Source organism: Phoenix dactylifera, chromosome 14 (genome assembly GCF_009389715.1).
Source record: "Phoenix dactylifera cultivar Barhee BC4 chromosome 14, palm_55x_up_171113_PBpolish2nd_filt_p, whole genome shotgun sequence".
Taxonomy (NCBI): Eukaryota; Viridiplantae; Streptophyta; class Magnoliopsida; order Arecales; family Arecaceae; genus Phoenix; species Phoenix dactylifera.
The window spans coordinates 14326176-14338712 of NC_052405.1; the positions used below are offsets into that span (position 1 = coordinate 14326176).

Below are 12537 nucleotides of genomic sequence, written 5' to 3' on the forward strand. Positions count from 1 at the left end.
TACTTGAGCAAAGGGAAGTTAAATTTTGATCGGGCTCAAGAGTAAGGTGAATATAAGATAGAAGGGTGGGCATTAACTCCTCTCTCTCTCTCTCTATATATATATATATGTATGTATGTATGTATGTTTGTATATATGTATTTATCAACCTATCTAAATATCTATCCATCCATCCATCCATTTATCTATCCATATGCATACATATGCACCCCTCATGCAACCCTCCTCCTCCACTGCTGCTCGAGTCTATCGTCTCCTTTCGATGGAGCCCACTTCACATGGCATTCCTCCTCCTGCTCCTCCTCCTCTCTTTATCTTTTGTCCAGAGATGCATGATGAGAAGCCAAACCATGGAAGAACTTCTTAGTTTGTGGCTCAAGGCGAAGAAAGATCCTTCTGAAAAGCATTTATATCTCTTAATTTTGAATTACTACTGCAGCAGCCAGATCATGTAAGGAAAAAAAAAAAAAAGTTAACAAAAATTTCAAGCATTATACTCTATCATCATTTATATGCTTGATTGGAATTGGCAGGAATGACTACAATAATCAGATAACCCGTATACAGCAGTTTCAGAAATCAGCAATCTTAACAGCAAAGCAATCGATGCTTGCTTCCCTACGAACCAAAGCGTCGCAATCGACACGGGCAAAATGAGCATAACCAATAAAGAATTCCCCACGCGGCCACCGCGCACGAATCCGCGCCCTCGCTCGTCGTTCCTTCCACACATATTTAACTGAAAAATATTTCAGAATACCACCCTTCCCCTCAAATCACACCAATTACCTTGTGCCACAACAGCATAGAAAATTTTTAATACCAATACCGATGGATAACATCCCTACATGGCTCGCTGCACGAAAATTAATTCTTGTCGGCAGATCCAAACGCGAAAAAATTAATGGAACGAACACGTTTCGACCATGAAACTTACCGTATTATAAAAGCTGTTCTCCCATCAAACTCCCTCTCCAATGGCGGCAGCAGCAGCAGCAGCGGCAGAGATGTTCACGGTGGAAGTCACCTCCCAAGAGACCGTCAAGCCTTCTTCCCCCACTCCTCCCCACCTCCAAACCCACTCCCTCTCCTGGTTCGACCAGCTCGCCCCTCCCTCCCATGTCCCCCTCCTCCTCTTCTACTCCCCTCCCCCCTCCCCTGTCCTCCAATCCCTCAAGCGCTCCCTTTCCCAGACCCTCTCCCTCTTCCCCCTCCTCGCCGGCCGCCTCGAGAACGAGGCATCTCAGATCCGATGCGGCGACCAGGGCGTGGAGTTTTTCGAAGCCCGCGTCGACTCCACGCTCTCCCATCTCCAGCAGCAGCAGCTAAGTCTCCAGTCTCTGGATGCTCTGCTCCCTTGTGACCGCTCTTGCAGCTGCTGGGGGCAAGCGCTCCTCGCCGTCCAAATCAACACCCTCTCCTGCGGCAGCGTCGTCATCGGCATCTGCGTCGCCCACAAGATCGCCGACGGCCTCTCGCTCGCCAATTTCGTCACCGCATGGGCCGCCGCTGCCGCCGGTGGCGGCGGTGGCGACATCCCCCGCCCCAACTTGGGTGCCGCCTCACTCTTTCCCCCTTCCGAGAAGGCTAACCTCGCCCTGGCCTCCGTCAAATGGAGCCTGAAGCCGACCAAGAAGCTCCTCACCAAGCGGTTCCTCTTCGACGAGGCGAATCTCGCCGCTCTTCGAGGCTCGTCCTCGACGCGGGTCGAAGCGGTGGCGGCGCTCGTCTGGCGGTGCGCCATGCGGGCCCGACCAGAAGAAGCGGCGGCGAGGGTGTCGTTGGCATTCGTCGTCGTCGACGTGCGGGGGAGAATGGAGCCGCCGCTGGATGGAAGCTCGTTCGGGAATCTCTGCATCTACGCGGCCGCGTCGGAGGTGGAGGCAGGGGACGAGGGGGCGAAGCGGCGGACGGAAGTGAAGCTGAGGAATGGGATAAAGAAGATCGATAAGGAGTACTTGGGGCAGCTTCAGGGCGCGGACGGGCCGCTGCTGGCGTTCGAGAAGGGGAGGGAGGCGGCGAGGGAGCACGGCAAGGGAGATGACGATGTGGACGATATTGATATCTACTACTTCAACAGCTGGGCTCGGTTTCCAGTATACGAGGCGGATTTTGGCTGGGGGAAGCCTGTGTGGGCGGGCACCGCGAGGTTCTTCTGGAAGAATTTAATTATGCTGATGGGGAGGGGTGGGGATGGAGGGATGGAGGCTTGGGTGACTCTGGAGGAGGAGGAGATGGTGAAATTTGAGAAAGACCAGGAGCTCGTTTCCTATGCTACTTCCCTCGCTTCCATTGCAGCCTAGCCTTGGAACTTGCTGCTGACAAGTCTTAAATAAGGATGGTAAGCTCTCCAATGAACAATTACTATTTATCTCTAGTGTTTTTCTTCAGTATTAACAGTTATCATGAATTCTTGTTCTCTTTTTTTTTTAAAAAAAAGTTATAGTCTTTGACTGCTCTTGATTTCATAAAGTTTTCTTGTTTTTGTTGTTAACTATTAGAATATCTTCAAGTTATGAGGTAGCAGAGTCAATCTAATGACTCATTGCTCAATATTAAGGATATGATACGAAGCTAGTAGACACCTTTATCTCCATAAAGGAGATATTGAAGCAGAGTTTGGGAATCATTCCTTGGTGAGGATATTGATCTGAGGATGGACAATTTGTTAGAAGTTATAGTCACCCTGGCAGCAAGTGGTAGGGATGATTGATTTGTTGGAAGTTTGAAACCTCTGAAAGGGTTGGGGTGTTGTGTGGGAACAGTTATATTTGTTGTTGGCTCTGAACAACAATGGAAAGGATTTACCTCACCACCACCCAGGGTGGAAGCATCAGATTAGCGAACAAGTGATGCTTGTTCATGCTTTCAAAAGTGCATGCGACACAGTGGCAACCTTCTCTAAACCAACCCAGTTCAGTTAAACTCGGAAAACTATCTTGATTCACAAACCAGCCCATTTCCTTCTCCCCCTTAGTTGGCTATTAGCTCCCATCTCCATCTGTGTCCCTCATTCTCTTGTAAATGCGGAATACAGTGGACATGGCTCCTTGGTACTTGGAAAGTGGATTGTCTTGAGGAGAGGAGTGCCAAATATCAGATCCAAGTCCTAATTTCTTCATCGTATATATGTTTTTGGCTAAACTTCATCATTAAGGCCTGCAAATGGAAATTTTCAGCACTGTCAATAGCTAAAAGACAATCTGTCTGCTATGGAAAGACATAGATATCTAAAAGCATATATGGCACCAGAAAAGTTAGGTAATAGAGTAATAACATCATATATACCACCTGATGTTGTTTCTGCTAGGAATTTGTTTTAATGCCTCGACTTTTGGTTTCTTGCCATGTTCAGCTATTGTGTTTTGTGATCAGAATGATTGAAAGCGTAAGTTCTGAATAGAATTGTTCGATCTAAGGTACCGTCCAATAGTTTCTTGCTAAGAAATATTGTACATTCTTTTGGGTAAGAACTTGATAGAAGCCATACTCAGGGTAGCTTTTTTCCAGACAGAAAATGGAGTATATTTGGATTGGATAATACGGTACCATATCATTGCAGGCATTGCACAAGGTCTTCTTTATGTTCATTAAGACTCAAGATTCAGAATGGTTCACAGAGATCTAAAAGCTAACAACATTCTTCTAGATAAAGATATGACTCCCAAAATTTCAGAATTCTGGTATGGCAAGAACTTTTGGAGGTGATGAGGTGATAGCCAAGAAAAGAAGAGTGATTGGGACGAACTAATATGCATCCCAAAGCATTCACAATATGGATGCATCTAATGTTTCTTTCCTGACCTTAAAATGTTGCAATCAAGTTAATCTTATATGCAGTGGATATTTGTCTCAGGAGTATGTGATGGATGGGAGCTTCTCAGAGAAATCTGCTATATTTAGCTTTGGTGTTCTAGTACTTGACATCATAAACGGGCAAAAGAACAAGGGAATCTATCTCTCCTATCCATCCCTCTGCCTTCTTGGACATGTATGTGCTAATTCTGCAACAAATTCATTCAGGATAGTTGGCTTTTTGTTATTGTTAGTTTTTTGGCGTTACTCCATCAAATCTGCATCAAATCCTATCCATTCCTTCATTGTTGTACTTTTTTGGTGGCATTCTGTTATTGTTAGTTTGTCTTTCTATTAGATGTCTGTGTGTAATCTTACTTTTCCAATAGAGATTTGTCCTAATCATTTATATAAATTTATAAAACAGAGAATAATTAAAAAATTAAACATCATTTTTTTTGAAATAAAGATTTCTTTTCAAAAGGAACTATTGAAATAAATATTGAGAATTAGAGGAGAGTTATTTGGGGATCAAATTGTTAGAGAAGGAAACGGGGATAAAGGGGGAGAGGGTTGCCAAATAATGGTATTTAGGAAAAGTAAACATTACATTGGATTGATCCAAGGATAAATCAGCAACTCTCTCCCTCAGGACAAACACTATTTTGTAATATATAAATGCAGCAATAGTTGATGATCTAATACATAACGAGATTACTAGTTAACTAGCTTGGAAAAGTACCAAAGTACGAATTAAGTTTCTAGCCCATTGTTTACTGTTCTACTCTTAGCTGATCGGTTTAAAGGAAGAGAGATGATTAAAACAGCAAGATAAGCTCATTTCTTTGCCATTGGAGGCCTGAATTTGGAAGGACTGACCAAGTGAGGAAGAAGGGAAAATGCCAACGGTCTCCAACTGCGGCAGGCTAAGTCACAAAGAGAGCGGATAGCAGCACTCGATGCTAATTTGTTACAAAAAAAAAAAAAAAATCGTGTATTGTTTGAGGAATTTGGATGCATAAAGCCTCTTGCTAAGATCCTTCAATTTAATAATATAGTAGTTTATGATTTTTTTTCATAAAAGGTACTGATGCACTGGTCAATTAAAAGACAACCACTTGATCATCCTCTTCTAGTTCCTGATAGTGATCTCCTAAGTGAATCTGTATTAAGGCTTATTTGACCCATTTAAAAATAGTACAGCGACTTAACCAACTCTCATTGTTTCTCATCCTAACTTGTGGGAACCCTGCTATCAGTGTTAGGAATCAAACTTTGGGTCTAAACCAAAGAATCAAAAGCTAAAGTTGTTTGTATACTCAAAAATATAGTTATATCTTCTTTGGTCAAGCTGACATAAATAGGACAAGTTATCAAGTTTCAAGTCATTTCGAAGGGCCTCTAAGATAAGTGGCTTGTTCTCTTATTGTGTTCTATTGTCCAACACCAAATCTTAAATAACTCCTTAACACCATGACCACTATAAGTTCTGCCTTTTCTTCCCTAGACGTTGAATCTGAATTAGCTCTTTCCTTTCCCTGAAACAGTGGATGTGATAACAACACTTCCATTAATGACTTGCACCACCTGTTCAATCTTTTAAACTTAATCATTGTGTAAAAAAGGAGATATGAATAATCATTTATCTCTATCTGAAAAAATTGTAGTAATGAATACAATCTAAATCATTTATTGAGCTAACAACCAAAAGATCCCATGTATTTTCTTCCGCCAAATGCTAGTCACAACTACAACTGGGCTCTACCCATTAGACCCACCAAAATCCACACCATTAGGTAAGGACTAACATTGGGCCTATGTTCTCAATGCTCTGATTGGAAAATATAAAAATGAAAATATGAGGTATGTTTTAGCACATGCTCCATCATATGATTGGGTCCATAAAAAAGGTATGTTGATTGATTGGTTTACTCATATGAGCGGTCGCCCTTGGTGCTTGCATAGCGAGCAAAGGTGGGACATATGTCCGTGGGTGTCTCCAACCAGCCAAGATGAGGTTATTTCTTTTGTTGACCGAAATGGATAGTCCTACATTCCATTTAGCCTATAGAGCGAGATCTTAATTTGGCACCTTAGGTGAAGAACAAATAGAGAACTCGAGTTAGATGCTTAAGTGATTAGACTAAGATCCCTACAGTGAGACATTAGATATATGCTCTTTTTGAAAAAGAGAGCTCTATCACAGCATGTATTTCATACTATATGCACTTTAACATAAGTGAAGGTGAGTGAATGGGATCTCTACTTCTTCGCAGTGTGAGTCCTATGGGTATATTAATTTATGCCCTTTATGACCTTTGACTATGTCAAGAAGTGATGGCTCAATGATGGCTACTTTTTTCTTATTGCCTATGGCCATGGATGATTTGGTCTAAAGGGACAATGCTTGGAAAGCGATTGAGTTGGAGCAAAGTGGCATGAGGGAAAAAGGAAGATCATCTAATAATACATCATGTTTTATACAAGACAAGTTATGTCGCTATTAAGCATAGTGACATAATCGTGAGTGGATTACATAGCAGGGTTAAGCATAGCTCTTAGAGGTGTTAGAGATGCTTAGTCCAACTTGGTCAAATAGGTCTGGGGCGTAATGCGCACTTATTTTTAGGGATATCCCTATGCTGGTCCTTTTTATAGATTCGATGTTGGATTCCGGACTTGCAGTTGTACTCGGAGGCCGCATGACACATTAGTTGTATGAATGGAGTCAATAATAGGTTTGATGAGAGAGATTCACAATAACCTTATGTCCATTAATGTACGAGTCGGAGATGTTGGACTTGAATTCCGATCCAAATCAGGCCGCCATCAGCAAACCTGGCCTAGTTGGAGAAATAAGCTACATGGGATAGAGTGGTAGTTATCCACTCTATCCATGATGGGCTAGTGGGGTTGAAAACTATCAGGTAGTTTTCCTCCACATTTTAAGTATAAGAAGAGTCTTTTAAAACAACACATAAAAGAAGAAAAATGTGTAAAAACACAGCGAAAAAAAGAGAGAAAAAGTCTCTCTCTCTCACACACACCATAGTTTGAATCCTTGCTCTTGTAGGAAGAATTTCACTGCAAGCTTTGTAATAACCGGTTTGTTTTTAGGCTAATGGGCCGGCCAGAGAGGCCAAGGCCCATTAAGAGCAAGTAAGCCCTATTTCTCGCGATTGGGAGAAGGAGAAGACTCCCGACTGGAGTCTTCTTCCTCCTCCGTTATCGCCGGACTTCGGGAGTCCTAGAGCGATCTAATGACCAACCCAAAACCCTAGGAATCATCTACTTGAGGCCTTCTCCTCCTTGGATTTTCTCCACTAGAATTGTCAAGAATAGTCGTTGATTCCAAGCCCTCTTCCCGAGCTTTTTTTCTCGATTCCTCGCCGAAAAGAGCTACTGAAGGCTTCGCTGGACTAAGGTAAATGTTCCTCGTCTTGCTCCCCTTCCTTTTCTAGTGTTTTAACAGACTTTGCTTGGGTTTGAGCCGGCTAATCACCGGGATTGGATCCAAAATAGGGTGCACTATTTCGGTTCCCTTCTTCTAAGTATGCCACCGCCGCCGGCCGTCCTCTGCCTCATGTCTCTACCTCCAGCCGCCACCTCGTCAGACCACCATGACCATAGCCACCAGTTGCCTCCTTCTTTCTCTATTTTTGCCAAGAAAGAAGAAATAAGAAAAGAAGAAGAAAGAAGAAAAGAAGAGGAGGAGGAGAGAGAATCATCCCTCTTTTTCTCTCTCTTTCTTATTTTCTCTCTCTTCTCTCTATTTCTCTCTTTCTTTCTCTCTCTTCTCTCTCTTTCTCTCTCTTGCTTTCTCTCTAGAAGATCTATGGAACCCATTATCAGATCTTGTCGACCTGATCTACGAATCTGAGTTAACCCCTATAAAGGATCCTGATCTGCCTTGATGCCTGGGCTGCCTATTGGATCGACCATGCCGGCCCTATTAAATGTTCTTGAAATCTTCATTGATGAACCATGTTTATTAATTTTACCCCTGATTATGTTTGATTCATTGAGTGAATCGTTTGGACCTGACCCACATGAAACCATTGTATGCCTGATCAAGACTTCTTGTATTATTTTATTAAAATCACTAATTAGAAATTAATTTCATTGTTAATATTTTAAATAGGTCTAGCGGAGTTGCCTAGCGAAGTCTGACGGTTTAAGACGAAAGAGGTAAGTAAATCTTATGCTATTTACTAGTTTTCGAACTTATAAGCCTTATACTTCTTATTAATTTTTAAATTTTTACTTATTTTCTAGTATTATAAAAATATGAAAATATGAAAATAGTATTAAGTATTGATGATATCATGTTTTCCTAAAATTAAACATCAAGCATACGATATTATGAATCTCATGATTTATTGCGAAATAATGGTTTTGTGAATATTTTAATACTAATGATTGGTTTATGAAATATGAACTTTATATTTATGAAAATTGTATTTTTTGTTATGAAAAGAATAATTTTTTGATTGTTCTACTGTTGAATGCTTATTTATGGGCTATAAACTCTATAAAGTCATTTAGTGTTTTATTCATGTATAATTCATGAAATATGACTTAAGCAAAATTGTTTTAAAAACTATGGTAAAAAGGCTCTCAGATAACTATGTGTGTCCTCTGAAAGTGAGGTAGATCGACATTTAGTTCCATACGACCCTACCAATGGATAATAGTAGTTGGCATACGATCTTGCCAACAGATAATATTAGTTAGCATATGACTTTACCAACGGGTAATAATAATTGATGTTTGTCGATTACGGCCTTGTCATGGATATAATAGTGACCTTAGCAATGAGTCTGAAAGTAGTAATTTGATCATTAATATGGTTAAATGGTAAATGATTTATGATTTTATTTATGCTATACACCTGGAACCATATTTACGACATATTGATGATTTACGTATGTATGATTGACTTTATGACTTACTTTATCATATGATACTATGATATGTTTTATTTTTCAATAATTGTTATTTTTTTATATAATGCATCGATTTATGCAAAAAATTATGTTTAATCCAGTAAGATAGTGAAATGTTTACTTACGAAGATATGTCGCTCATATACCTTTATTTTTCTTTTTATCTCTCCAGTAGGGTCGATAAGAACGAAGGATGGCCTAGGCTTGGAGTTCGCGCAAGCAAGCTTGGCTATCTTTATAGCAGAGCAGAATTTTAGTTCTTCAATTGATTGTGAAATTATAGTTAGTGATTTTCGGAATAGTAAAGATTGTGGAATTGGTATTTATGTTTCGATTTAGACGCTTTGAACCAGTATTAGTTTCATTTAATGGATAATAAAATTGAATTCCTATTTATTCTACTATATTTGAGATGGATTTGAAGGCTAAATGTAATGTTGACTTCATGTTGTCGTGAGTTGTACCCTTCGGTAGCATGACCATGTCATGTTCTAGACCTGAGACGCGACAAACTTTAATTTTAGAAGGTTTTTGCAACATAAAATAACCAATCTAAAATCCATTTGGGCTTACTTGATGGTATACAAGTTATAATTATGTTAATGTAATTTTTACTTTTGAATTTTCTAGTTCTCTCAATTCCCATGACAACATCTATCATATTTAAGTTGGCATGTTTTTAGAATTTTTTTTAACTTGAAATTAACGGCCCATTTGGTATCATTATTGTTTTTGTTTTTTGTTTATTTCTTCTACGAATTAGTGAAATACTACATGGAGATTGATGTTGAATGTAATATTTGCACAAAACTTCTTTTATTCATTGCTTTTGTTTTTACTCATTTTGAAAACATTGTTCTTTGCTATCAAAAGCTCTTAGGATTTTCAAACTTTTTTTTTTGTAAAAAAAAAACACAAGTGAGTTCAATCACACATGATGTTTTCATCTAGCTCACTTTTCTCCTTGGGTTTTTGGAAAAAGAAAAAGCAATATCAAATGGGCCCATAGCAAATCAGAACAATCAACAGATCTACCTGGCAATAATTATGTATTCTTAAATTGGGAATTTTCTAACACCATTTCATCTGTTGTTATTTTTCAATAGTTCATGTAGTAGCAAGTTCTTCTGCTCTATCACAGAAGAAATATTTTTCTTTTGAGAAAATATCGCAGAAGAAACATTTGAAACATCTAGATGAAATAATTTAAACCTAAGGATTATTAAAGAACTTAATTCCAAAATACATCTAGATAAAATAAATAACTTGTACCAATTAAAGAAAATTTCAATTTTGTGAGGTAAACAATGTTTATTTGTGGCAAATACATTTTACATTTATTTTTGCTTTTGTAGTGGCTTTACATTGCAGGGGTTGTTGAAGAACATCTTCTTAACTACATTCTGGTACAAGTACCAAAGTATGCAAGATATAATAGTGTTATGGAAATTTTTTTTGAAAGAAAAACAAGTTCAATTCAGTTAAGAATAACATCAAAGATGGATTTGTGAGGTATTCAAAATATCAAGGAGATGACAAGCACGACATAATAAGGATGGCAGTTTTCTCCATTCTATCGGGTACCTGATCCAACTCAATCCTAATGGGACGAGTTTTACCTGATCTGTTTAGAGTCAGTGGTGGGTACGGATCTTAATTCCAAAATCTACAGTGGATCTGGGAAAGATATGGATAATAGTAAAACTCATTTAGAATTTTACCCGATATATATGACTCCTCTAATCCCTTTCATCATTCTTTGCCTTACTCCACTCACTTGTATGCTTTTAGGTTCATCTACATCATGACAAGGTAGCATAATTCAAATTTTTCTTAACGATTATGATGATAATGGAAAAGAAACTATCGTGATTGATTGTGAGAAAAATAGAACTTATGAAAGACTACATATCATAATGCTTTATTATTTTTTTTAGGTGATTGCTTTTCTTAATTTATGAGACATTTGACTTCCCAAAAAATAATAATTTTGTTTGTTGTATTTCTATATTTTATGAGAATTTGGTTTGCTATAATTTATGTGAACTCTTATTCTATTCAATGTTATGTGAGGTACTAAGGTTTACTCTTATATTTTTTTTATTTGTTTGAATTATATGAAAAAAATTGTAGCTTTGTCCAACCCGACTCGTCCAACCCATTTTATCCAACTCTATCCACCTCGCCCTATTCCGAGATGGGTTCCGAGTGGATATAGGTATATAATTTCCAATGTAGGGCAGGTATGGTTAGCAGCCTGCCATCCCATACTCGGCCTATTCCCATCACTAGGCACAAATATGAAGAGGCAGAACACGTAAATATTGATTGGCTTGTACACTTGGTACTTGCTGATGCCAACTAGCCAAATGGACTACTTTTCTCTCTCTCTTTTTTTAACGTTGGAACGGCTATGTTACAAAGCCCTTGAATAAATACATCCATTTGTATTAGACAATAGAATATCCCGATATTGTTTTGGTAGAATAGAAGTAGTCTACTGCAACACTGAGCCTATATGATCCTCTACAAAGAAAGCTATCAAGTCAGCAATCCTATTTGCCTCTCTAAATATGTATCCAATGAAGAAAGAAACAATACTCGATTTGAGTCTCCAAATATCCATCATCAATAGGTGAATGGATCTCTGATCTTGTGCTTCCATAGTGATCCATGATAATAACAACTTTTCTAGAATCTCCTTCAAAAACGATATAATTTGCATGTAAGATAGTGACGGCATATACCAATCCCTTGCAGGCAGCTATTATTTTAGCCAATGGAACTATTATGTCAAAAAGAACAGAACCACCCACTGTAATGAATGCAGACCTAGATTCTCAAATAACAAAACCGACACCACCACTATGGATTATTTGGATTCATGCAAATAACCAAAACAGATTCTTTACCCACTTCTAATTTTATTTTTTCTTGGGTGGAAAGGAATCGGACAAATGAGATACAAATAATAAATAACGTACTACTAGTTTTTAAGTGTCTCCTCCATTTCGCAACAAAGAGGAAATGCTAATTCGACTGCATCATTCCGGCACTCCAGTAATGCCTCGACATCGCCAGAAAGGTACATACTATATGTCCTCGCACCTCCAAACCATCGTATAGATTCCTAATTGAGTTAACTTAGCACATAACTAGGCATTAGCCTCCTCCATATTTTGACAGATATTGATTTAGGGTATCCCAAACAAAAAGAAGAAAAGAAAGGACACTAAAAACTCGTTTGTTTTGTGGAAAAAAGAAGAAAAAAATGTGGTTAATAAAAAAACAGAGAATTTTTTTTTGTTTGATTAGAATTTTAAAAGAAGAAAGACAGAAAAGTCGTAGAAGATATGTTTGGTACGTAGAAGGTACAAACTATTTTGGGGAAGTCATATATTCAGATATCAGCTTCTGGGAATGAATAACAGATTTGTCAGCAGCATCTCAAAGTACGTAGAAGGTGCAAACTACTCCAGAATGAAGAACAGATTTGTCAGCAACATGGTGCAAACTATTCCAGATTCCCATTTAGGTACTATCCCAAATTGATCCTCAAAAACCTGAATTCTACTGAAATCACTCACATAAGAGAATCAAATCAGGGGTTCTGTCGTCCAAATAACGGTAGCATGGAGTATCATAGTACACAGTTCACGTAAAGGCATATTATGTATTTTCTTTCATTTTCAAATATCTTGGTAATAAATGGACTTGCGAGGCTGCTATGTGTTGAGGGATGCTTTCCTGGGCAACTCATCTTCAGATTATTGACGTCGATAAATGTTGTATTTAT

The 12537-nt window shown here is 38.7% G+C and overlaps 1 protein-coding gene across 3 annotated transcripts; it reads left to right on the top strand.

Moving 5' to 3' along the window:
• Nucleotides 1-812: 812 nt before the first annotated feature.
• LOC103719638 (stemmadenine O-acetyltransferase-like) lies at nt 813-9137 on the top strand. 3 transcript variants are annotated; one of them, XR_005514902.1, is made up of 3 exons: nt 813-2341; nt 3857-3991; nt 8914-9137. XR_005514902.1 is itself a non-coding variant. In XM_039133783.1 (2 exons), exon 1 carries the CDS (start codon nt 978-980, stop codon nt 2301-2303), a length of 1326 nt encoding a protein of 441 aa, XP_038989711.1. In that variant the 5' UTR covers nt 813-977; the 3' UTR covers nt 2304-2341; nt 3857-4108. The 3 variants fall into 3 exon arrangements, 2 of the variants coding, with proteins under 2 accessions (XP_038989711.1, XP_038989710.1); XM_039133783.1 differs by lacking the exon at nt 8914-9137 and having other exon boundaries at nt 3857-4108; XM_039133782.1 differs by lacking the exon at nt 3857-3991 and having other exon boundaries at nt 814-2341.
• Nucleotides 9138-12537: the final 3400 nt, after the last annotated feature.